We start from the raw sequence: 21850 nt of genomic DNA, 5'->3' as shown, positions 1-21850 counted from the left end.
TGAACTAATTACAGACATATGGAGATCACAGATGGTGTGTGTGTTTCTTTAAAACTTATGAGGTGTCGCCCCCAAAAGCTTTACAGCAACTCTCACACACAGAAAGAAAAAATAGATCTCTCTAATATCTCAATTCTATGCAAATGGAGACTTTCCTGAAATACACTAAAAGTTTGGGGTCGGTAAGATTTTTTAACGTTTTTAAAAGAAGTCTCTTCTGCTCACCAAGGCTGCATTTATTTGATTAAAAATACAGTTAAAACAATAATATTGTAAAATATTTTTACCAGTTAAAAAAACAACAAAAAAAACAACAACATTTGAACGGTTTGTATATCCACAAGTTAAAGGTAGGCAATTTTTTTCATAAACACTCTCTTTAAACTCTCTTCACATCAAATATTTAAAAATGCAGCCTATATATATCTTCTAAGAAAGTCTCAGGACCAAAAAACATTCATCCAATCATTGCATTCGGTTCGAATTCAATAATAGGATGTCCTACCTGCCTGTCAACATGTATTTGCATACCTCCGCGCACCCTGCTCGCGCAGACATCACACGTCATCAGTGTGTGCAAACAAACAGCAGCTGCCTTTTACCTTAACGGAATTCTTAAGCGCGAAACTTAAATCACGTGAGCCGACTCAATTCACTGTGTTGCCAAGTCCGTGGTTTTCCCGCGGAATTGGTCTACTTTTACAGTGTTCCCGCGGGTTGTTTTTTAGTTCACGATTGAAGCGGGAACTTCCTCAAAATTCGGTCTCCATCAACTATAAGTTAACTTAGTACAAACGAACGATATTAATTCAAAATATGTATAGCGATATAGTGCATAATCAAACAAATTGAACGTAATTTCTTTCACCTGACAAACTGTTCATTCATTAATAGCCTAATAATAATAATAATAATAATAATAGCCTATTAAGTGAATAATTGAACATCATTGCATTCTTTTACAGGAAATAACTGAAATATTTGGACATTTAACATTTAAATTAACACGTAATTACATTAAATATTATTGTGAATACATGAAGGGTAAGTGCAAATGCGTGCATAAACTAAGCTATTAGGTATCTGTATGCTATGCTAGTACATAGGTTAACTAATACAGACATTAATGGTCATAACATAGTTCAAACAGCATTTATAATAACATGATTATGAAATCAGACGCTAAAGAGAGTATCAAATTAAAAGTATTTTGAGCCAATGGGATAGCTCGGGGTTCTAACAAAGATTTTGAGAAAAGACCTGATTTGTCGCCACACCAGTGTCATGAGAAATTGAGTCCCCCAAGGAATCGGGTCTCCTTTAGGACCCAGGCGGTAATGCCTGATCAAAAGTTGTTATCATGACGTCTTGGCAAATTACAACCTATTTCAATATTTTGTGATATTTATTACATTAAGTGCACAAACAACATGATTGAAATATAAAATGAATGCCTATGTATTGTATAATAAAACAAACTGGAAACACAACCATGCCTAAACATAGTATGTTCTGTAAAAGTAATTTAATATTCATTTTAAACAATAATAGCAATGTGGTATAGTATATAATATTACTATTATAATTTTTAATATCTTAATTGTCATGTTAAGTACACACAAACATTAATTTGAAACATGTAATTGGTAACTATATTGGAAGCAAAACACAGGCCTACCTAATATAATATAAGCTAAGCTAGCAAGCTAATCGGGTATGCTATGCTAGTACATAAGGTAACTAAAAAAACAGTACGAACGAGAAATGCTTGATTTCACAACCTATAGCTTCAGTTATATACTAGTATACGAACCATGACATTAATGGTCATTATAACGCATTTTAAACGATATAAATACCATGATGTTGCAGAAATTATAATCAGGCGCTAAAAATACTACCCATTAAAAGTATGTTGAACCAATGGGATCACTCCCGGTCCTAAAGGAGCCCCGATTCCTGGGGGGACTCGATTTCTCACCACACCGGAATGCGATTGGGCTAGTTTTTGTTACGCAAACCTGGCAACCCTGTCTGAAGGTATCTTATGTGAAAAAATTGAAAGCACAGGATTGTGGGATATCAAAGGCAGCGAAGGATACATCTATGCTACCTTCAAAAATCGATCAGATGAAGGCATCTCAAGTGAAGCCAACTTTGGATTCGGTCGTGCCTTGATGCCTTCCTACCTTGGAACGCGTCCTTTGAAGGCAGCATTTTTCAGTTTTCGGATGCAGCCCCTATTTCAAGGAAGGACCTGATTTGTCGCCACACCAGAATGTGATTGGGCTAGTTTTGAATAGCAATTGGGCTGGTTTTGTTACGCAAACCTGGCAACCCTGTCTGTAGCGATCTTATGCTTTCAAAGCTAGCTTGCTATTGCTAGCCTCTTGTCTACCATAGCTTTTATGAAAGAGCAATACTATGTTCTGTAAAAGTAATTTAATATTAATTTTACACATTAATAGCAATGTGGTATAGCATATAATATTACTATTATACATTTTTAATAAATTGTCATGTTAAGTACACACAAACATTAATTTGAAACATGTAACTGGAAGCAAAAAACACAGGCCTACCTAATATAATATAAGCTAAGCTAGCAGGCTAATCGGGCAGATGTATGCTATGCTAGTACATAAGCTAACTACAAAACAGTACCCTAACCAGTAACCTATAGGGTATGCACGTGACGTCACCGTCGACCGTTATGACTGCGGTTACGCCCACTGAGTGGCAGCATTGGTTTTCAGCGTGAATGCAGCGAAAAACACACAAAACACATCCAAAACGGGAAAGAGCTTTGTGATTGACTGTACAAACAGCTTTGACACAAAATCTGAGGTATATTTTACAGACTGCCAAAAGCTACAGAAAAAAGAAGCAAATGCTGCAATTCACAGAAACAGCTGGACTCCAGGCAGAGAAACATGGATTTTCAGTTATCATTTTGTGTCAAAATGTTGGATTTTGAGGTAAAATCGTACCCTTTATATTTTATTGTTATATACTCTATTGACAACTCATCAATTAAATATTTCCCATCTTATATTCTGCATAATTGGGTGTTTTTAAATAAACACCGACAAAAACTATAGAAGTTTTAGGGCTGGATGATATGACGATATATATAACACTGATAAGTGATCTCTCGGATTTAAATCTACCTATATTGTAGTTATAAAAAGGGTTCACAGGCAGATTTGCTTTATGTATTTCCCTGGCGTCGAAATCAGGCACATATAAATGTAAGGAAACACGATTCCTGGCTGCATGTCAGTTTCCATGGATTAGGTTTATTTGACAAGTTGTAAGGAACACTTTCGAGCCCAACCTTTAGTGTAATCGTGTGTTTTACTCGCGTTTTCGCAGTTTCCCCTATTAAATCCAGTCATCCAGCAGGTTCTTTTGCCACTCAGTCCAGCTGAGGGAGCGCGTTCCGGCGGGAAAGTGACGCCTATGCATACCCTCTATAGACCTTATGCGCCAGAGAAACAAGCGCGCCGCCATCTTTGTAATATTGTCTTTGAACTTCCGTTTTTGCGGTAGCCATGTACATTTCTATGGCATCGCTGTCAAAGAATAATTAGCTGGTGAAGTGGATTTACTTGTTGTAGAGTTAATGAAAGTTATCGTGAGCATTGTAATGTTTAAAGCAGATGTCTTAACAAATGTCAGTAGACCGGGAACATTTTAAAACGAGCAGTTCATTCATAAATACGTAAGATCGCAGTGGAAATACAAACCGGAAGACAAAAGACAACGAGCGCAGCGCTGAAAAGGGGCGGGGCTACATAAGGTCTATAGCTTCAGTTAAATGAACCATGTAATTTAAAAGACATTAATGGTCATTTTAACGCATTTTAAACTACATAAATCATAACGTGATTTTGCAGGAACTGTAATCAGGTGCTAAAAATACTACCCATTAAAAGTCAGTTGAACCAATGGGATCACTCTGGATCCTAGAGGAGACCCAGTTCCTGGGGGGACTCGATTTCCCACCACACCGAAATGCGTTTGGGCTAGTTTTTGAATAGCAGTTGGGCTGGTTTCGTTACGGAAACCTAGCAACCCTGTCTGAAGGTATCTTATGCTTTCAAAGCTAGCTTGCTATTGCTAGCTTCTCCGAAATTGAAAGCACAGGATTGTGGGATATCAAAGGCAGGGAAGGATACATCTATGCTACCTTTAAAAATCGATCAGATGAAGGCATCTCATAATACAGGAAGTGAAGCTAACTTTGGATTCGGACGTGCCTTGATGCCTTCCTACCTTGGAACGCGTCCCCCGAAGGCAGCATTTTTCAGTTTTCGGATGCAGCCCCTATTTCGAGATTTGTCGCCACACCAGAATGCGAATGGGCTAGTTTTTGAATAGCAATTGGGCTGGTTTCTTTACGGAAACCTAGCAACCCTGTCTTAAGGTATCTTATGCTTTCAAAGCTAGCTTGCTATTGCTAGCTTCTCTGAAATTGAAAGCACAGGATTGTGGGATATCAAAGGCAGCGAAGGATACATCTATGCTACCTTCAAAAATCGATCAGATGAAGGCATCTCAAGTGAAGCCAACTTTGGATTCGGACATGCCTTGATGCCTTCCTACCTTGGAACGCGTCCTCCGAAGGCAGCATTTTTCAGTTTTCGGATGCAGCCCATATCTCGAGAGAGGACCTGATTTGTCGCCACACCAGAATGCCAATGGGCTATTTTTGAATAGTAATTGGGCTGGTTTTGTTACACAAACCTGGCAACCCTGTCTGAAACGATCTTATGCTTTCAAAGCTAGCTCGCTATTGCTAGCCTCTCTGAAATTGCCTACCCTACCTTTAAGAAAGAGCAAGATCTAGCTAACACACACACACACACACACACACACAATCAGTCAAACCAACAGATGAGTCGAAAGACAAGAATAATGTTTAAAAGCATTTAATGACATCGCACATATTTAACAGGGCAGGGGGGTTAAAGTCTACAGGTGCAGTTTCATACATCTGAGCGTTTCTATACGCGCTCAGGACGCCCGACATCGCGAAGGATTTCATTCCTAGTATGTTGCTTTTGATTGTGCAGTAGATGAAAATTACAATAGATACAGTGACGGAGGGGATGCGCACTATGTATCAAAGAGCAGGAGAGCGGGATGAAGCCATAACGAGAAAACAAAGAGAAAAGATAATGCTCAGTGCTATAGCCCACAAGCAAGTAACCGTATTCATATTTTTTTTTGTTCTTTTTTTAATTTTTTTTTGTTGTTGTTGTTGGAGTAACATTACCTTTGTACCAGTAAATGTTCCACTGTTCACTTAACATTGATGCTTTAAAGTGTTTATAATACATCTAATTTTTATACTCTGTACTAGAATTATTTGAAACATATATTATGATAAAACCCAAGAGAAATGACAATTAACAAACAAAAAGGAAAAAAAATTGATTCAGGTTACTAGTCCTCTGTATATAGCAAACATTCTTAGAGTTTGGTACGACCCGCCTTGATCTGATCACATGACACAAGTCTACCAGGCCCTCGAGCGAGTGTTAGTCTACTTTCATATTAGCAAGTATCTGTTTTATCAGCTTATATTCGTTAAAAGGCAAATCTGACGAAACTTGGCGTAGCTATTTCAGCGCAACAATTCGTTAACGTGGAATTTTCTCGGTCCGTCCACCTGCTGGCGGGACAATGGAATCGTTTCGAAGCATCACTGTCTTGTTCCCTAACAACAAAGAGAGATTCGTCGTCTCTCCAAGACAGCCTCACAAAATTGAGGAAAATGTTTTAAATATCCAGACCCCTCAATGACACACAGATACAAAAACGAGAGATAGCAAGATTCAGGATTTGAAAATCAACCACAATAGAAACGTAAGAGCGTAAAAAAACACATCCGGTCCTTTAAAACTTCCAAATCGGGATTGGAATCGATTCGCGACACACTCTTGCTTTTTTTTTTTTTTTGTGTTAAACATTTTCCTTTCGTTTTGTACAACTTTGGAACCCAATTCGTGGGGTGTCAGGCACAGAGTGTGGCATCTTCATGAGCTTTGCATGCTGGGATATCACTGGAGGTGGGCAGACACAAACAAAATGACAGAATCGAAATGAGAAGAAGTCGTAAAAGAATTAAGGGAATGAGAGAATCGAATGTTTCTGTTGCCAGGGGAACAGACGGACGTCTACTGCTTCTTCTTGCTGAAGAGACTGAAGCGCTTCTCTTTGTCCTTCTCCTTGTCTTTCTCGCGCTTGCCGGGGCTGGATTCGGTCGTCAGGGTGACGGTTGCCGGGAGCGTGTGGGCGCGGCTGGAGGCGGGCGTGCTCTGGTTGCTAGGCGTGATCTCGGATTTCTCGGAGGACGAGGAGCCGCTGCCGGCGTTCTGAATGGCCTGAATCCATGTGTTCATCTCCTCCTTCAAACACACACACACACACACACACACAGTTAATCACATTCAGAAAACTTTAAAATACACGTTTGCATAAATTCACTTTATTGTAATGTCTATCCATCCATCGTTCCATCCATCCATCACTCTCCGTCGTTCTATCTATCTATCGTTCCATCCATCCATCCATCGCCCTCTGTCGTTCTATCTATCCAACCATCCATCGTTCCATCCATCCATCTCTCTCCGTCGTTCGATCTATCTATCCATTCATCTATCCATCCATCCATCCATCCATCGCTCTGTCGTTCTATCTACCTATCCATCCATCCATCTATCGCTCTATCTGTTGTTCTGTCTACCTATCCATCCATCCATCTATTCATCCATCATCCATCCATCATTCTATCTATCCATCCATCCATTGTTCCATCTCACTCTATCTATCTATCTATCTATCTATCTATCTATCTATCTATCTATCTATCGTTCCATCCATCCATCCATCTCTCTCCGTCATTCTATCTATCTATCCATCTATCTATCCATCCATCCATCCATCATTCTATCTTTCTATCTATCTATCGTTCCATCCATCCATCGCTCTATCTGTCGTCCTATCTACCTATCCATCTATTCATCCATCAATTGTTCTATCTATCGCTCTATCTGTCGTTCTATCTACCTATCCATCCAGCGTTCCATCCATCCATCTATCGCTCTCTGTCGTTCTATCTATCCATCCATCCATCTATTCATCCATCATCCATCCATCATTCTATCCATCTATCTATCCATCCATCATCCATCCATCGTTCTATCTATCTATCCATCCATCGCTCTATCTGTCGTTCTATCCATCCATCTATCGCTCTTTGTCATTCTATCTACCTATCCATCCATCCATCGTTCCATCCATCCATCTATTGCTCTGTCGTTCCATCTATCTATCTATCTATCTATCTATCTATCTATCTATATATCTATCTATCATTCCATCCATCCCTCTATTGCTCTGTTGTTCTATCTATCTATCTATCTATCTATCTATCTATCTATCTATCTATCTATCTATCCATCCATCCATCCATCTATCATTCCATCCATCCATCTGTCCATCGTTCTATCCATCTATCTGTTGCTGCAATATGCAGGTGAATTAGATATTTGATTATAAAATCTCATTTATAGTTCATGTATTGAACTAATGAAACTGAACTAAAACCTGTAATTCAGTCAGTCAGTCATATGAAGGTTCAGTTTCTCATGTACCACAAGGGGGCAGCGCTCCAGAATGTGTGCAGACGTGAACCACGAACAGTTTTCTTATAGTGTAATATTACTGGAGTTATAATAAAAGCAGACTTACATCATCTTTGGCTTGGAAGAGATACTCATTTCCGTCAGTAACTCTGTTAAGAGGAACAACACGTTCAGTCACAGCAGAAAAACATCATTCAGATTATGATTAAAATAACTACAATAATCTCTTCCTCACCTGAGCTTGAAAACATGCTTCTTCTTTTTGTAGTCAACGGCGACCTCGCAGACGGCGTCCTTCAGGCTGATGGGGATCTCGTTGTGGTACGGGATGCCCTGAGCCGCGCTCTTATTGTCTTTGTAGAAGCCCATCTCGTGGTTATTGATGACACAGTACACGTTATGCCAGGATCTGAGGAGACGCACACAGAGCTCAGTCACTCGGACAAACAAAACACCGTCTGCTTGAGTTTATCCAGGAGCATCTGGACTTGTTTGTCATTTTAATGAAAAGGTTTCATCAATCCAAGTGGAAAAACAAATCCAGATGTTCCTGCATAAATTCAGCAATGATTCTTGAGATGACCTGAGAATTTGATGATGGAATTTTCTCAGTCAAACTCTCCATTTCAGCGCCAAACACACTGAAGATTTTCCCATTAATAGACACTCAACTTTCAAATGGCAAAAGTTAATTTTGAAGCTTCGTTATCATACCTGCTGGACGCTTTCTTGTTGTGACCCTCCCACTCGTGTTTGCGGTGCAGGAATCCCTCCAGCTGGGCGGACGGCGTCTCCTGGCCTTTAGCCGGCAGCGTTGCGGACTGGCTGCCTTTCCCCCGTCTGTCTGCGGTCGGTGACGGGATCGGACTCGGCTCCTTCGAGCTCCTCTCGGCCACTCCGTTCATCTCGCCGTCCACTCCATCCTGCAAACACATGACCACGCGTTACGCTTATGACGAGAAATACTTCACAAACACTGTTGGGTTTGAACAACTTAGAAAGTCAGTCACACATGATGAATTCTGAAAGAACCGTTTCAGAAATCGTTAGGAGGAAAATATCACTTTGGCTGATTTAGAGATGAGAATCTCATTAAAATGGAGTGAAAAAGTGATTAATAGAAAAAATACACTAGAAAGTCAACATGAACTCAATGTTCACCCTATTTAGTTTGATAAAACATGTTCCTGATCTTATTGTTAATGATTTATTAACTTGCTTCCTTTTTGTGATGTCACCAAAGACATGCAGGCTACTGGATAATGTTAATATATATAATTTTTTTTTTTGTTTACTAAAAAAAAAAAAACATGTTATATTTTAATATTTATATTACTTTCATACTAAATTTATTTGTTAAATTTTATATATAATATAAATTATAATTGATTAAGTTATATTTATTTTATTTTTCTACTTAATACATTTAATAGTAATATATTTATTTATATTAGTTTTATGCTAATATTAATATCTTTTATTTTATTTCACTAAAACTCTAAATTTAATATATTAATATAAATATATTAATTTGATACTATCTTAATATATTACACGTTTTGATAAAATCTTTTACAAAAAAATAATACAATAAAGTATATATATTAATAAATTATATTTATTTACATTAACTTTATTCCAATTTTAATATATTAATTTTATTTAATTATTTTTACTAAAATAAAAATGCAATATATTAATATAAATATTAATTTGATACTATCTTAATATATTGTTTTTGATTACATTTTTTACAAAAAATAATACATTTAATATATTAATATAAATAAAGTATTTATATTAAGAAATTATATTTATTTATATTAGCTTTATTCTAATCTTAAAATATTAATTTTATTTAATTATATTTACTAAAATAACAATTTAATATATTAATATAAATAAGGTATATTAATATAATTTAATTATTTTTACTAAAACAATACATTTATTAATATAAATATATTAATTTGATACTATCTTAATATATTACATGTTTTTGATTAAATTTTTTACAAAAAATAATACATTTAATATATTAATATAAATAAAGTATATTTATTAATAAATTCTATTTATTTATATTAACTTTATTCCAATAATAATATATAATATTATTATAAATAAATATATTAAAATAAATAAAGTATTTATATTAATTATATTTATTTATTAATTTATTTTTTTACTAAAATAATACATTTAATATATTAAATATAAATAAATTATTTATATTAATAAATTATATTTATTTTTATTAGCTTTATATATTAATTTTATTTAATTATTTTACTAAAATAAAAATTTAATGTTAATATAAATAAGGTATAGTTTTGTATTAATCTTAATATATTAATATAATTTAATTATTTTTACTAAAATAATACATTTAATATAAAGTATTTATATTAATAAATTATATTTTTACTAAAAATAACACATTTAATATATTAATAAATATATATTACGCATACTAATAAATTAGATTTATTTATACTACTATTGGATAATATTATTTGCAATACATCACATAACGGAAGTAATAACGTTTTGAATGCCGTTCCATGTTGACTTTAAATGTAAAAAGATCATGCAAGATGGAAAACTATCGATCTACAGTCACTGCAGAGCGTCAGGAAACATCATAGATGTCTGAAGATCAATCAGTTCACGTAAATACTCTTAATTTTGCCGAACTGATTGAAAGAAACGTCATGCTTAAAGCAACAGCACACAGAATTCACTCCAGAGGTGTTACTGTACCACCGTCTGACGGGGACCACGAGCCGCGTCCTGCTCCGCTAAAACGGCTTTCAGGAACTCAAACACAATCTCTTTAGTTCATCTTTACTATCTCAACACTAACATCTGTGAAAAACTCTCATAAGCAGCCAGTGAAGTCATTCAAAAGAGACAGATAATCACGTGACAGCCGTCATATATACACAACATACAAACTCTAGAGAGAATCAGTTAATTTATTGTTAGTGAACGTTGCTAGTAAAGAGTGAAGAAAGTGTGTCCTCAGCGATACTAGAAGTAAACAGAGCCGCCATACAGTGTTTTCAGAGCATTTTATGGTAAATCACCTCAAACAAACACAAAAAAGCCCCACATCATTTAAACTCTATTGGACTTTTAGGACTGAACAACATGTTTCAGTTTCACAAACAAAACAAAGCAAAGCAAAACTATCAAAAATGGCAGATAATTTGCACCAATTTAAATATCAAAACTGTTGTTTTAAAGCAATGCTCTCGACTGCTGTCCATTAAAACGGAAAAGAATATCAAGAGGAGGAAGCACACTTCGCTTTTACAGTAATGCACTTACAATGGACGTCTAAAACGCACCATTAATACAGAGAAACTGGAAGGAATCAAGTTCCTTTTTTCCTTAAACACAATCAGAAGTTCATCCATCTAGAAGTTCCACATCAAAAGACACATTATATAACACTCATTTGGGGAATTAACAACAAAATGAGCTCCATATTTACCATAGGCTTCCATTATTTATCCGTGGTATCTTCTTAATGTCCACAAAACACACAGAAGTTATTGATACACACTGTCATTACTGACAACCTGACGGTAGTTAATAAACAGCTGACAAGCACAGATGGTGCAAAGGTGTTTGTCACTGATATGGGATCATCAGAGAGCATTATGGGAACTGTCAGTGACCCTGACCGGTAGTTCGTGGTGTCTGTTGACTGGTAGTGTATTGTGGGTAGGTACAGGAGCGGTAACTAACCCGTGGCGAGTCCTGGTCTGATGGTAGTCCGTTCTGGGCAATCTGCTCTCCTTCTCTGTGAACACACACACACACACACACACACACACACACATGAAGCCATAACGTTACTTATGAACACTGTATGAAATCATATTCTTGTTCAGTGGTAGACTGACACATGCAGGCCGTTTTGAGATCTCGCTTGACCGGTGAAGTGAAAGATCCCCTTGCATCAGTTTAAAAAAATATTGACTGTGCTTTTAATAATTTTTTTAATAAATCTTGCACAAAATGTTGATTTAATTTTAATTTTAGTTTATATACACCTCATACATGATGATACACCACTAACCGTCCATTTTGTTTAACCACTAGTCCTGTTTTCCTGTAAAATATCTAAATATTCTTTAAATATCCTGCTGAAAAAATATATTTATTTATTTTATTTATTCATATTAATAAATTATATTATTAATCTTAACATATTTCATTATTTTTACTAAAATAATACTATTATGAATATGATTTATATTAATACATTATATTTAATTATATACATTTAATATATTAAGATTAGTAAAACATTGTTTTACTAAAAAAATAAAATAAATAAATTATATTTATTTATATTATCAATATACCAAACATATTTTTACTAAAATACTTTAAATATAATATAAATATGATTTATATTAATAAATTGTATTTAATTATATACATTTAATAAATTAAGATTAATAATAGTACACAAATGTTTTTACTAAAATAATACATTTAGTAAATAATGTTTAATATAATAATACAAATATCTTATTTATATTTATAGATTTATATTAGTTTTATACTAATATCTTAATATACCAAATGTAATATTTTTACTAAAATAATACTTTTAATATAGTAATATAAATGCATTATATTTAATTATATACATCTAATATATTAAGATTAGTACAAACTTGTTTTTACTTTTACTAATATTTTTACTAAATGTTTAATATAATTTTATACTAGTACTAATTATACTATACTAATTTTATTATAGTTTTATACTAATATCTTAATATACCAAATGTAATATTTTTACTAAAATAATACATTTAATATTTTTACTAAATAATATGTTTAATGCAATAATAAAAATATATTATTTATATTTATATACAGATTTATATTAGTTATATTAAATGTATATTAAAATAATAATTTAATATACTAATATAAATACATTATTATATTCATTTATATTATTATTATTATTATACTGATTTTAATATATTACATTTTAAATAATAATTTAGTTTATAAAAGTTTAGTTTAAGAACACTAATTACACAAAATATGTTCAAATTAAAAGCACAGAGCTTAACATCAGATAATAAAGCTGAAGTCTGTATTTAACACACGTTACCTGACAGTGTAGAGGAGCATCTGTGTGACATGTGGCGTGTTTCTGTGAGCGTGTCGAGCGTTTACCTCTGCTGTGTTTCTGCGTCCTGCGCCTGGACCGGCTCCGGTGTGGGCGGTTTCCTCTTCCTCTCTTCCTCCTCTTGCTGTCTTCTCACTTCCAATAACTCCAACTGCCAGAGACAACCGAGAAGTTCAGAGTCACGGTGACGTCTTACACACACCCACACACACACACACACTCTCTCTCTCTTACCGTAGTCAGTCGCTCCAGCGCTGAGAAGCGTTCCTCCCAGGTCGCGGCTGATTTCTCGAACGCTTCGTGTCGTTTGATCAGTTTCTCCACCTCGTCCACACTCTGTCCCATCTCCCTGCTGGACAGATATGGCTCCTGTCCCAGCAGCCATGCCTCTGCCACGCCGGCGTCCCGTGAAAACTGGTGCACTTCCAAAACTGCAAACACACACAGGCAAGGTGAAAGGGGAAGTTAAAGTCAATGTAATTTAAAGTCCAAGCTGCCCACATCCTTTTACACACTTCCCATTATAAGGTCAGAAATAGGTGTGTAAGGGTTGCTAAGCATCATGGGAAGAGAGGCTCTGACTCCCAAGATGTCAAATAGAGGGCGATGGCAGTAACCGATCCCTTCGGATCACATCAGATGGGAAACTCCTTCTTAATGGTTTATTAGACATGTATGAAATCATAATCTTGTTCAGCGGTAGACTGATACACGTGTCCGCCATTTTGAGATCTCACTTGACCAATGGACAGAAGTAAAACACTGTGATACATTTAAAATAATAAATAATACATTTAATTTTCTATTCGATTTTCTAATTGAAAATTCTTGTTAATATGTTAAATTTAATAAATTTAATATATTAATAAAAATATTAACTATATATTAAATTTTATTTATTTTAGTTTTTTTACTTGTCTTATATATTACATTTTAAAAAAAACTTTAATGTTAAATTTATTTAAAATGTTTTACTAAAATAATAAATTTAATATATTAATATAAATCTATTATTTATATTAATGATTTTTATTTACATTAGTTTTATACTAACCTTACATGTATATATATATATTTTTTTTTACAAAATACATTTAATATATTAACAGAAAGATATATTATTTATATTAATATATTTTTAAGTATTAATACTAATATATTAAATTTAGTATTTTTTACTGAAATAATACATTACATTTAATACATTTAATATATTAATATAAATATATTATTTATAATAATAAATAATATTTATTTAGTTAAATATATATTTATTTATTTAATTTTATACTGACAATACATTTAATATATTATTATAAATATATTATATTAATATTACACTAATATATTATATTAGTATAATGTATTTAATTTAATTTTACTAAAATAATACATTTAATATATTAATATAAATATATTATTTATATTAATAAATGTTTTTTATTTACATTAGTTTTATACTAAACTTACATGTATTTATATATTTTTTTACAAAATTAATACATTTCATATATTAATAAAAATTTATATTAATATATATATTTATTTATTTATTTAATTTTATACTGACATGATAGATTTAATATATTACTAAAATATATTCTTTTAATTTTATACTAACATTAATATATTATATTTATTTAATTTAATAATTTTACAGAAATATGTTTAATATATTAATATGAATGTATTATTTATATTAATAAATTATATATATTAGCTTTATACTAAACTTAACATTACATTTATTTAATTTTTTTTTATACTAACATATTTATTTATAATAACGTTTTATCAGTTTTATGCTAATCTTCATACAGCTGGGGAAACTACTTTCTAATGGTTCATAACACTGAGTCATTTCCTATCATACTCACTCAGTCTCAGCCACTCCCATCTGTCCTCCCACTTGTCAATCATATCTTTCCTCTTGTCTGTCAACTGCAGCAACTTCTCTTTAATCTGTGGGACAGGTAAATGGACATGAAGGACTGGAACGAGATATCTAAAGATGGTTTTTCAATGGTTCAGTGGTTGTATAAGAACCTCTGAATGCGTCGTGTGCGGTTGTACCCACCTCCTCTGATGCATAGTGTTTCCGCGCCAGGAGAGACTTGCCCAGCTCGATGCAGGCCGTGAAACTGTCATTACGGGCATCGATTTCAGCTTTGATACCCTGGTGGTTGTTCATGAGAAGCTCCACAGATGACACATCCCTGAAGAAAAGAACAGATTAATACCTCCAGACTGATCTGGGACATCTCAACACACACAGAACCTCCTACTTTTTTTGTCTCTTTATGAACAACTTCCCCTTTCGAGGACACTCACAAAATGATGCTGAACATTCAGGCACAATATCATCACACAGACACACACCTGGGCTTCTCCTGAGTCTCGATAAGGCGGATGACGTCCTCCATCCAGAGCATGAGGTCACGCACCATACTGAAGAAGCGGAACTTGTCTCCGGTATCCAGCAGTCGTGCCCGTCGGCCCTCGCAGGCTTCCAGAAGACTCCTCCAGGCCTCCAGCACCTCGCCCTCACGCCGCTGGATGTCGTCGGCTTTGTCTCCAGCATATGCTGACTGCAGGCGCACGGCATCTTCCTGCAACTGCCTGACCTGAGGACACAAGCAGGGGGCAGCAGTGAGTAAAACGCAGCCAATTGTTCTTAGTGCATTTAGCCAATAAAACTGGTTAATGTACTTCGTTGTTGTGCAATATTAGTCTCATAACACAGGCTATTTGCGACAGGGCATGTCAAACTTCTCAACCAATCAGATGTTTTTATGCCACTCATTCTAGCCAAAAATTACTTTGTGTGTATTAATATCTATGTGTATTTTTTGGATCTGATTGACGCACCTGCGTTCCAAGTGCTTGGATGTCGTGCTCAAATGTGGTGTGCATCCTCTGCAAGGTTTCCACCGTGTTCTGGTCTCGGCCCAGCTCTTCTGGAAGCTTCTTATGCTTGTCCAGGATGCGTCCCAGGATTTCCTTGGCGTCGTGGTAGAACTTGTGCAGCTCGTAGGATGCGGCGAGAATCTGCGTACGCGTGTCGATGAGCTCCAGCAGATCGGCCCAGGCCTCGTTCAGACCGTCCTTCCACTCGGCGACAGTCGCGGCGTCGGCGTGGCCAGCGTTGATGAGCTCGTCCGCCATGCGGTTGACGCCATCCACACGCTCCTGACCGATGTTTCCGGTGTCCCGGGCGAATTCACGGAAGCGTTCCTGCAGCATCTGTAGGAGAGAGGAAGACAAATACATTAAGATAATAATTTTTAGTACATTTACAACTCTGCACTGCACCATTTATGAATATTAATTGAATTAAACATCAATCCTGGATTGCGTTGAAGGATTATATGTTTGTTCGGAGCATTTGACTGCAGATTGTTTTGTAATTGAGGCACACTGTATGCTATATAACATAGTAACTTCAAGAAAATGCTGGACTTTTAATTTTTTCTGACTCACAGTGACGTGTTCGTAGTCTTGGCCGAGCTCGTGAGATCCAGCCACCACCTCTCTCTCGGCTATCCACTGCTCCAGATCGTCCACCTCCCGGTTCAGCTGGAAGAGGCGGAACCTCTCCTCCAGTTTGCCTCTCCTCTCCTCTGATAGGTCCTTCAGTCCAGCGTACAGCTTATCCACCTGTGATTGGCGCATGCCGATCCTCTCACTACGGCACAGACACACACAAAGCCAGGGTTAATTTTAAGATCATATTCAGAGATGTTCAGCATATGATATTATTGGAGCCAGAGGTGTAAAGATGATTCGAAATACAAATGTGAGAGTTTAATTCAGATCAATTCAAAATCAATGTTACAATCAGATTCAGAGTCAAAATCAGATTCAAATCCAGATTTAGAATCAAAGTCAATTTTTGAGTCAGAGTCTAAATCAGAGTAATATTCAAATCCAGATTTAGAATTAAAGTCAGAATCATATTCAGATACAGATTTAGAATTAAATTCAAAGTCAGTTTCAGAGTCAAAATCAGATTAATATTCAAATTCAGATTTAGAAACAAAGCCAGAACTATAGTCAGAATCAGATTCAGATCCAGATTTAGAATCAAATTCAAAGTCAATTTTTGAGTCAGAGTCTAAATCAGAGTAATATTCAAATCCAGATTTAGAATTAAAGTCAGAATCATATTCAGATACAGATTTAGAATTAAATTCAAAGTCAGTTTCAGAGTCAAAATCAGATTAATATTCAAATTCTGATTTAGAAACAAAGTCAGTCAGTTTTAGTTAGAGTTAACATAAGATTCACATTCAAATCCAGATTTAGAATCAAAGTCCAAGTCCATTTTAGAGCAAGAATCAAATCAGATTAATATAAAAATCTAGATCTAGATTAGAATTAATATCAGTTTCAGCATTACAGACAAAAGAAGATTTAGATTCAAAATTAAAAATGAAAGTCAAAGTTAGTTTTAGAGTTAGAGTCAAAATCAGATTTAGATCCATATTTAGAATCAAAGTCCATTAATTAAAGCCATAATCAAATCATAATCAAGATTAAAATCCAGATTTAGTTTAAGAATCAGCATTACAGTCAAAAGTAGATTTAGAATCAAAATAAAAAATGAAAGTTAGTTTTAGAGTCAAAATCAGATTCAGAATTAAAATCAAACTGTTTCAAAGCCAGAATCAATCCGATCAAGATTAAAATACAGATAGTTTAAGAATCAGTTTCAGAATTGTAGTCAAAAACAGAATTAGATTCAGATTAGAATCAAAATAAAAAATAAAAGTCAAAGTTAGTTTTAGAGGCAAAATCAGGTTTAGTTCTAGATTTAAATGTAGACTCAAGGTCTGTTTCAGAGCCGCATATTTAAATTCAGATCCATATCCAGGTTTAGAATAATTAATTAAATAAATGACATCACTGTCAAAGATGTCCGTTTCAGAGTCTGAAAATCTGAAAAACCAGATCCAGATTTAGAATCAAAGTCAGTTTTAGAGCCAGAGCCAAAATCAGATTTAGATTTACATTCAAATTCAGATCCAGATTTAGATTTCAATGTCAGTGTCAAAATCAGATTGAGTCAAAATGAGATCCAGATCCAGATTAAGTGCATTGTAAGTGTGAGAGGTAACTCTGTACCTCTCAGGGTGGTTGGCGGCCACCAGGCCTCGGCTCGTCTTGGACAGTTGGTGAACAGTCTCAGCATAGTCCTCCACCGCCTGCTCCAAGATCTGGTGTTTCTTCAGCATGGCCACTGAACTCTGCTCATCCTGAGAACAACAACGAGACAACAACATTTCTGAAAAGGAGTATACGAAATATCAAACCAACCTAATGTTCACTTGAGCAGTTATGGCAAGAAACCAAAAGGTGAATAGGGTAAAATCTTGCACAAACTTTGGCCTTCTCTTCAGACATCATGTAGAGCTCCTGCTCGCTCATCCAGGCTTCAGCTTCAGCTGCATCGAAGTAGTACTGCTGGGCCTTATGGGCCTCCTCGAGTCTGGTGTGGCGTTTCTCCGTCTCCTGGATGATCAGGCTCCACAACTGCTGCAGGTCGGTCAGTCGGGCTCGGATCGACTCTACGTTGGGGCTGTCGGCCTTCAGGATGCTCTGGCTGCGCTCGAATATGTCGTCACAGCGAGGCTGATGGCCCTGGATCTCCTTCTGTAATGTCTGTAGAGCAGGACGTTTTGAGTAAGTGTGTGTTGAATTGCTCCAGATTCGAATGTGTGAGTGTTTGCTGGTAAATAGCAATTCAGTTAACCCTAAACACATTACCTGGTTCTTCTTGATAAGTAGCTGAACAGTCTGTAAATTGTTGCCATGGTCTGTCGACGTAGCAAGAGGCATCCTCTCCTCAACCCAAAGCTGTAGAGAAACTATCCGTTAAACATCTGCTGTAAACACATAAGCAGGTGAGCGTATTTTAAACGCAAACATACAATCTCATCCTCCACGTCACGGTTAAACTGGTGGATCTCACGAGAGGCCATGAGGAAGTTTTTCCTCTTCAACAGCGGCTCCAGCAGCTCCTGGAACTTCTGCTCCACCTCGATCCGACGTCCATCGACCTCGTCCGTGTCCTTTCCTTCCTGTCGCAGCACATGAGCTTGAGACTGAAGTTCCTCCACCTCCCTCTGACGAACCTCCACCTGGTTCTCCAACATCTGGAGCAAATAAGCACAGAGTTAGTCTCATCCAAAAAATGTTTACAAAGTCCCTCAGGACTCCACCAAGAACAAGTATCTGCTGGTGAGGTCTGAAAAATCAACTCAAACCTGTTGTTTCTTGAGCAGGATGTTGACGCTGGTCAGGTCTTTGCCATAGTCATCTGATTGGATCTGACCCTCCAGGCCCACCAGCCATTTGTCCAGGTCGGCGCAGCTCTGTGTGAAGAGTTCGGCCTTGTTGGCGTCAAACAGGCACTGGGCTTTAGTCTGAGTTGTGGTTTCCAGTTCGGTCCACATCTTCTGCAGCGCCGCCAACTTCTCCTTCACTACAGCTTCTGTCTCCGGCTTCTCCGAGACCAGCTGCTTCGCTTCCTGCAGACAGACAGACATTTATATGATAATGACTTAAAATTAGATTAATGCTATTACACACAATACTGGAAGAGGATATGGAATGCAATAAGCACATTTATGATCTAACATGATCAATTAAACGCATTGATAACTGACCTTTTCGATTTTGTCCAGCCATTCTTTGTTGGACTGCAGTTCGGCCATGAAAGCTTGATGTTTGAGCCATTTGCTGTGCAGGTTTCGAGCTTCATCGTAGGACATGTCCTGTGCTGTCAACATCTTCTCATTGATCCACAGGGACAGCTATACAAAAGATGTAAAAAAGTCAAGTTAAGATGTATTTCTGTTATTATTTTTCTTTATAAGAGTCATATAGGATGCAGCTGACTTCCTACACATGTCACAATGAATTTGTAATGGCAACAGAACCCAACAAAAACATTACCACAGAAGAGCAAACACAAACACACTAACATACACACACATATATATATAACAACAATTTGTGATGACATCTATTATATAATTACTAATTCTCTTGGTCCACAAATTCCCTCCATCTTCTCCATAAATTGCCAGTCTTCTAAAATGGGTAAAGTAGGTTCGAGTTGTTTAGTTAAGCTGTATTTCTATGGATTTTGCCTTCTATTTCAGCTCACCTCCTGGCAGTCCTGCAAGAACTTCTGCAGGTCTCTGTTGTCCTTCAACCTCATGAGCAGCTCCACAGCCGCCTCACGGTTCTTCTTGTGCCTGCAGGTTAAAGGTTGAAGGTCAGATCTACCCTTTTATCTATTATTCCTATTCACTTTAACACAATTAATCGGATGTGTCCTGTTACCGGTCATCGATGGAGGTTGCTCTCTCCTGGATGCGGTCGGCGTTGATGTTTCCATCGCTGGCAAGTCTCCTACCGGCCTCCACCACACTGTTGATCTTGTCTTCATTGGCGTCCATGGTGGTCATGAAGTCCTCCTGTTTTTTAATGGCAGCTTCTGCCCCTTCCAGGGTGGTGGGCATCTCGGTATGGGCCAGAACATACTCCTACAGAAAGATACGCAACAGAACAAGATGAAATATCATCAAGACAAACTTTGATGGTGGATTGAGGAAGCCTGGTGAAAAGTTAGAAATAGAAGTTTGAAGTGGTTTTTGACAGACAAATTACCTGGTTGTTGAGGAAGGCCTCGGCTTGTTTGGTGTCTCTGAGGAAGATCTGATAGGCGTGAGACTGTGACAGAAGGTTCTGGCGGTTCTCCCACATCTTGTGAAGCTCGTTCCATCCAGTATCCAAAGCCTGGAGCCTTTGTCTCAGGAACATGTACTGAGCATCCGTCTGTCCCTGTGTCACCATCTCACCCATGTCTCTCATCTTCTGGTAGTCCTCTTCGTAGTTGTTAATCTCGTTCTTGATGCCTTCGTGTTGGGCTAGAAGCTTCTCCGCCTCGGCTAGCGTGTTGGGCATGTCCTCGGACGCAATGGCCGTCTGTGTACGGGAAAGCCAGGACTGGAAATCATCCAGCTCGCGGAGGAACTGCTGCAGCTTGCTGGCTTCGCCAAGAGACGCCTCGCGGTTTCGTAGTGTGTCTTTCATCTCCTCCCAAACGGCGGTGATTTCCGCCAGCCGTCCCGTGATGGCTTTGGCCTGGTCGGGATGTTCGCCGGCCAAGCGATCCGCCTCACCGCGGAGGTCGCCCAGTTTGGCTTCGATGGCAGCCAGATCGCGTTCCATGCCGGTGAGTTTGCGTTGCAGGGCCATTACGCCCGTGAGGTCGTTGCCCAGCTCCTGGGTGGACTCGATGACTTTTGTCTTCTCACGGATCCAAGATTTTGTCTCATTACAGTCAAGGTGGTAGTTCTGCACGCCCAAGGCGGAGTTCAGGGACTCTTTCTTCTGGTCCACCAGGTCGCGGAACTGACTCCACCTGCGGATGAGCATCAGGTTGTATTTAAACACATGAACTGCAATACATATTAAAATTTAAGTCAGTTTGTAATTAAGACAAGAAATATTACACCATTAACAACAACACCAAAACTCCTAAACCGTTAGGCGTAGGCTCAAGTGTCTTATATCGTTAGAATCCTTGGCTCAAGACGGACAAAATGCATGATTCATTTGCCTACTTTTGCGAACTAGCCCTAGGTTTTTGGCCCGATCGGAACCAAACCAGTCCTGCAAGATTCTTTGGCATCTGATTGTCAATAGTTATAAAAAAAAAGTTGAAATTTCGATTCATGGTCCCTAAGGGCCACCGAAACGTTCTAAATGGGCGGAGCCACTTTTCCTAAAATGGCTGTAACTCGTGAACGTAATGAGATATTTTCACCAAATTTGGCACATCTATGTAAGAGCTCATTCCGAGGTCATGTGAAAAAGGACGCAGCAACTGGCCACTTGGTGGCACTATAACAGAAAAAAAAAAAAACAGGAAAATGGCTATCACTAATTCACCGTTAGTCCGATTGACTTGAAAATTGCCATGCGGTGTCTTTGTCCAAGTCGCCATGCCTGTCTA

General features: G+C 36.8%; 1 protein-coding gene across 3 annotated transcripts in view; it reads right to left on the bottom strand.

Annotated features, from left to right (window-relative positions):
- Positions 1–4918: 4918 nt before the first annotated feature.
- Positions 4919–21850, bottom strand: part of sptbn1 (spectrin, beta, non-erythrocytic 1) — a 91731-nt gene continuing 74799 nt past the window's right edge. For all 3 annotated transcript variants that reach the window (XM_051912196.1, XM_051912197.1, XM_051912198.1), the window contains 21 exons: positions 20500–21256; positions 20173–20375; positions 19994–20084; positions 19491–19637; positions 19089–19352; positions 18753–18977; positions 18589–18678; positions 18205–18483; positions 17947–18077; positions 16303–16507; positions 15691–16065; positions 15202–15446; positions 14900–15038; positions 14700–14784; positions 13057–13253; positions 12870–12973; positions 11412–11466; positions 8370–8578; positions 7891–8064; positions 7762–7804; positions 4919–6416 (listed from right to left, as the gene is read on the bottom strand). In XM_051912196.1, coding sequence (XP_051768156.1) covers positions 6186–6416; positions 7762–7804; positions 7891–8064; positions 8370–8578; positions 11412–11466; positions 12870–12973; positions 13057–13253; positions 14700–14784; positions 14900–15038; positions 15202–15446; positions 15691–16065; positions 16303–16507; positions 17947–18077; positions 18205–18483; positions 18589–18678; positions 18753–18977; positions 19089–19352; positions 19491–19637; positions 19994–20084; positions 20173–20375; positions 20500–21256 — 4249 coding nt within the window. In that variant the 3' untranslated portion in view covers positions 4919–6185. The remainder of the gene's footprint in view (positions 6417–7761; positions 7805–7890; positions 8065–8369; positions 8579–11411; positions 11467–12869; positions 12974–13056; positions 13254–14699; positions 14785–14899; positions 15039–15201; positions 15447–15690; positions 16066–16302; positions 16508–17946; positions 18078–18204; positions 18484–18588; positions 18679–18752; positions 18978–19088; positions 19353–19490; positions 19638–19993; positions 20085–20172; positions 20376–20499; positions 21257–21850) is intronic.

Source organism: Ctenopharyngodon idella, chromosome 11 (genome assembly GCF_019924925.1).
Source record: "Ctenopharyngodon idella isolate HZGC_01 chromosome 11, HZGC01, whole genome shotgun sequence".
NCBI lineage: Eukaryota > Metazoa > Chordata > Actinopteri > Cypriniformes > Xenocyprididae > Ctenopharyngodon > Ctenopharyngodon idella.
The sequence above is the reverse complement of the archived record's forward strand: the minus strand, read 5'-3'. Positions and strand labels throughout refer to the sequence as shown.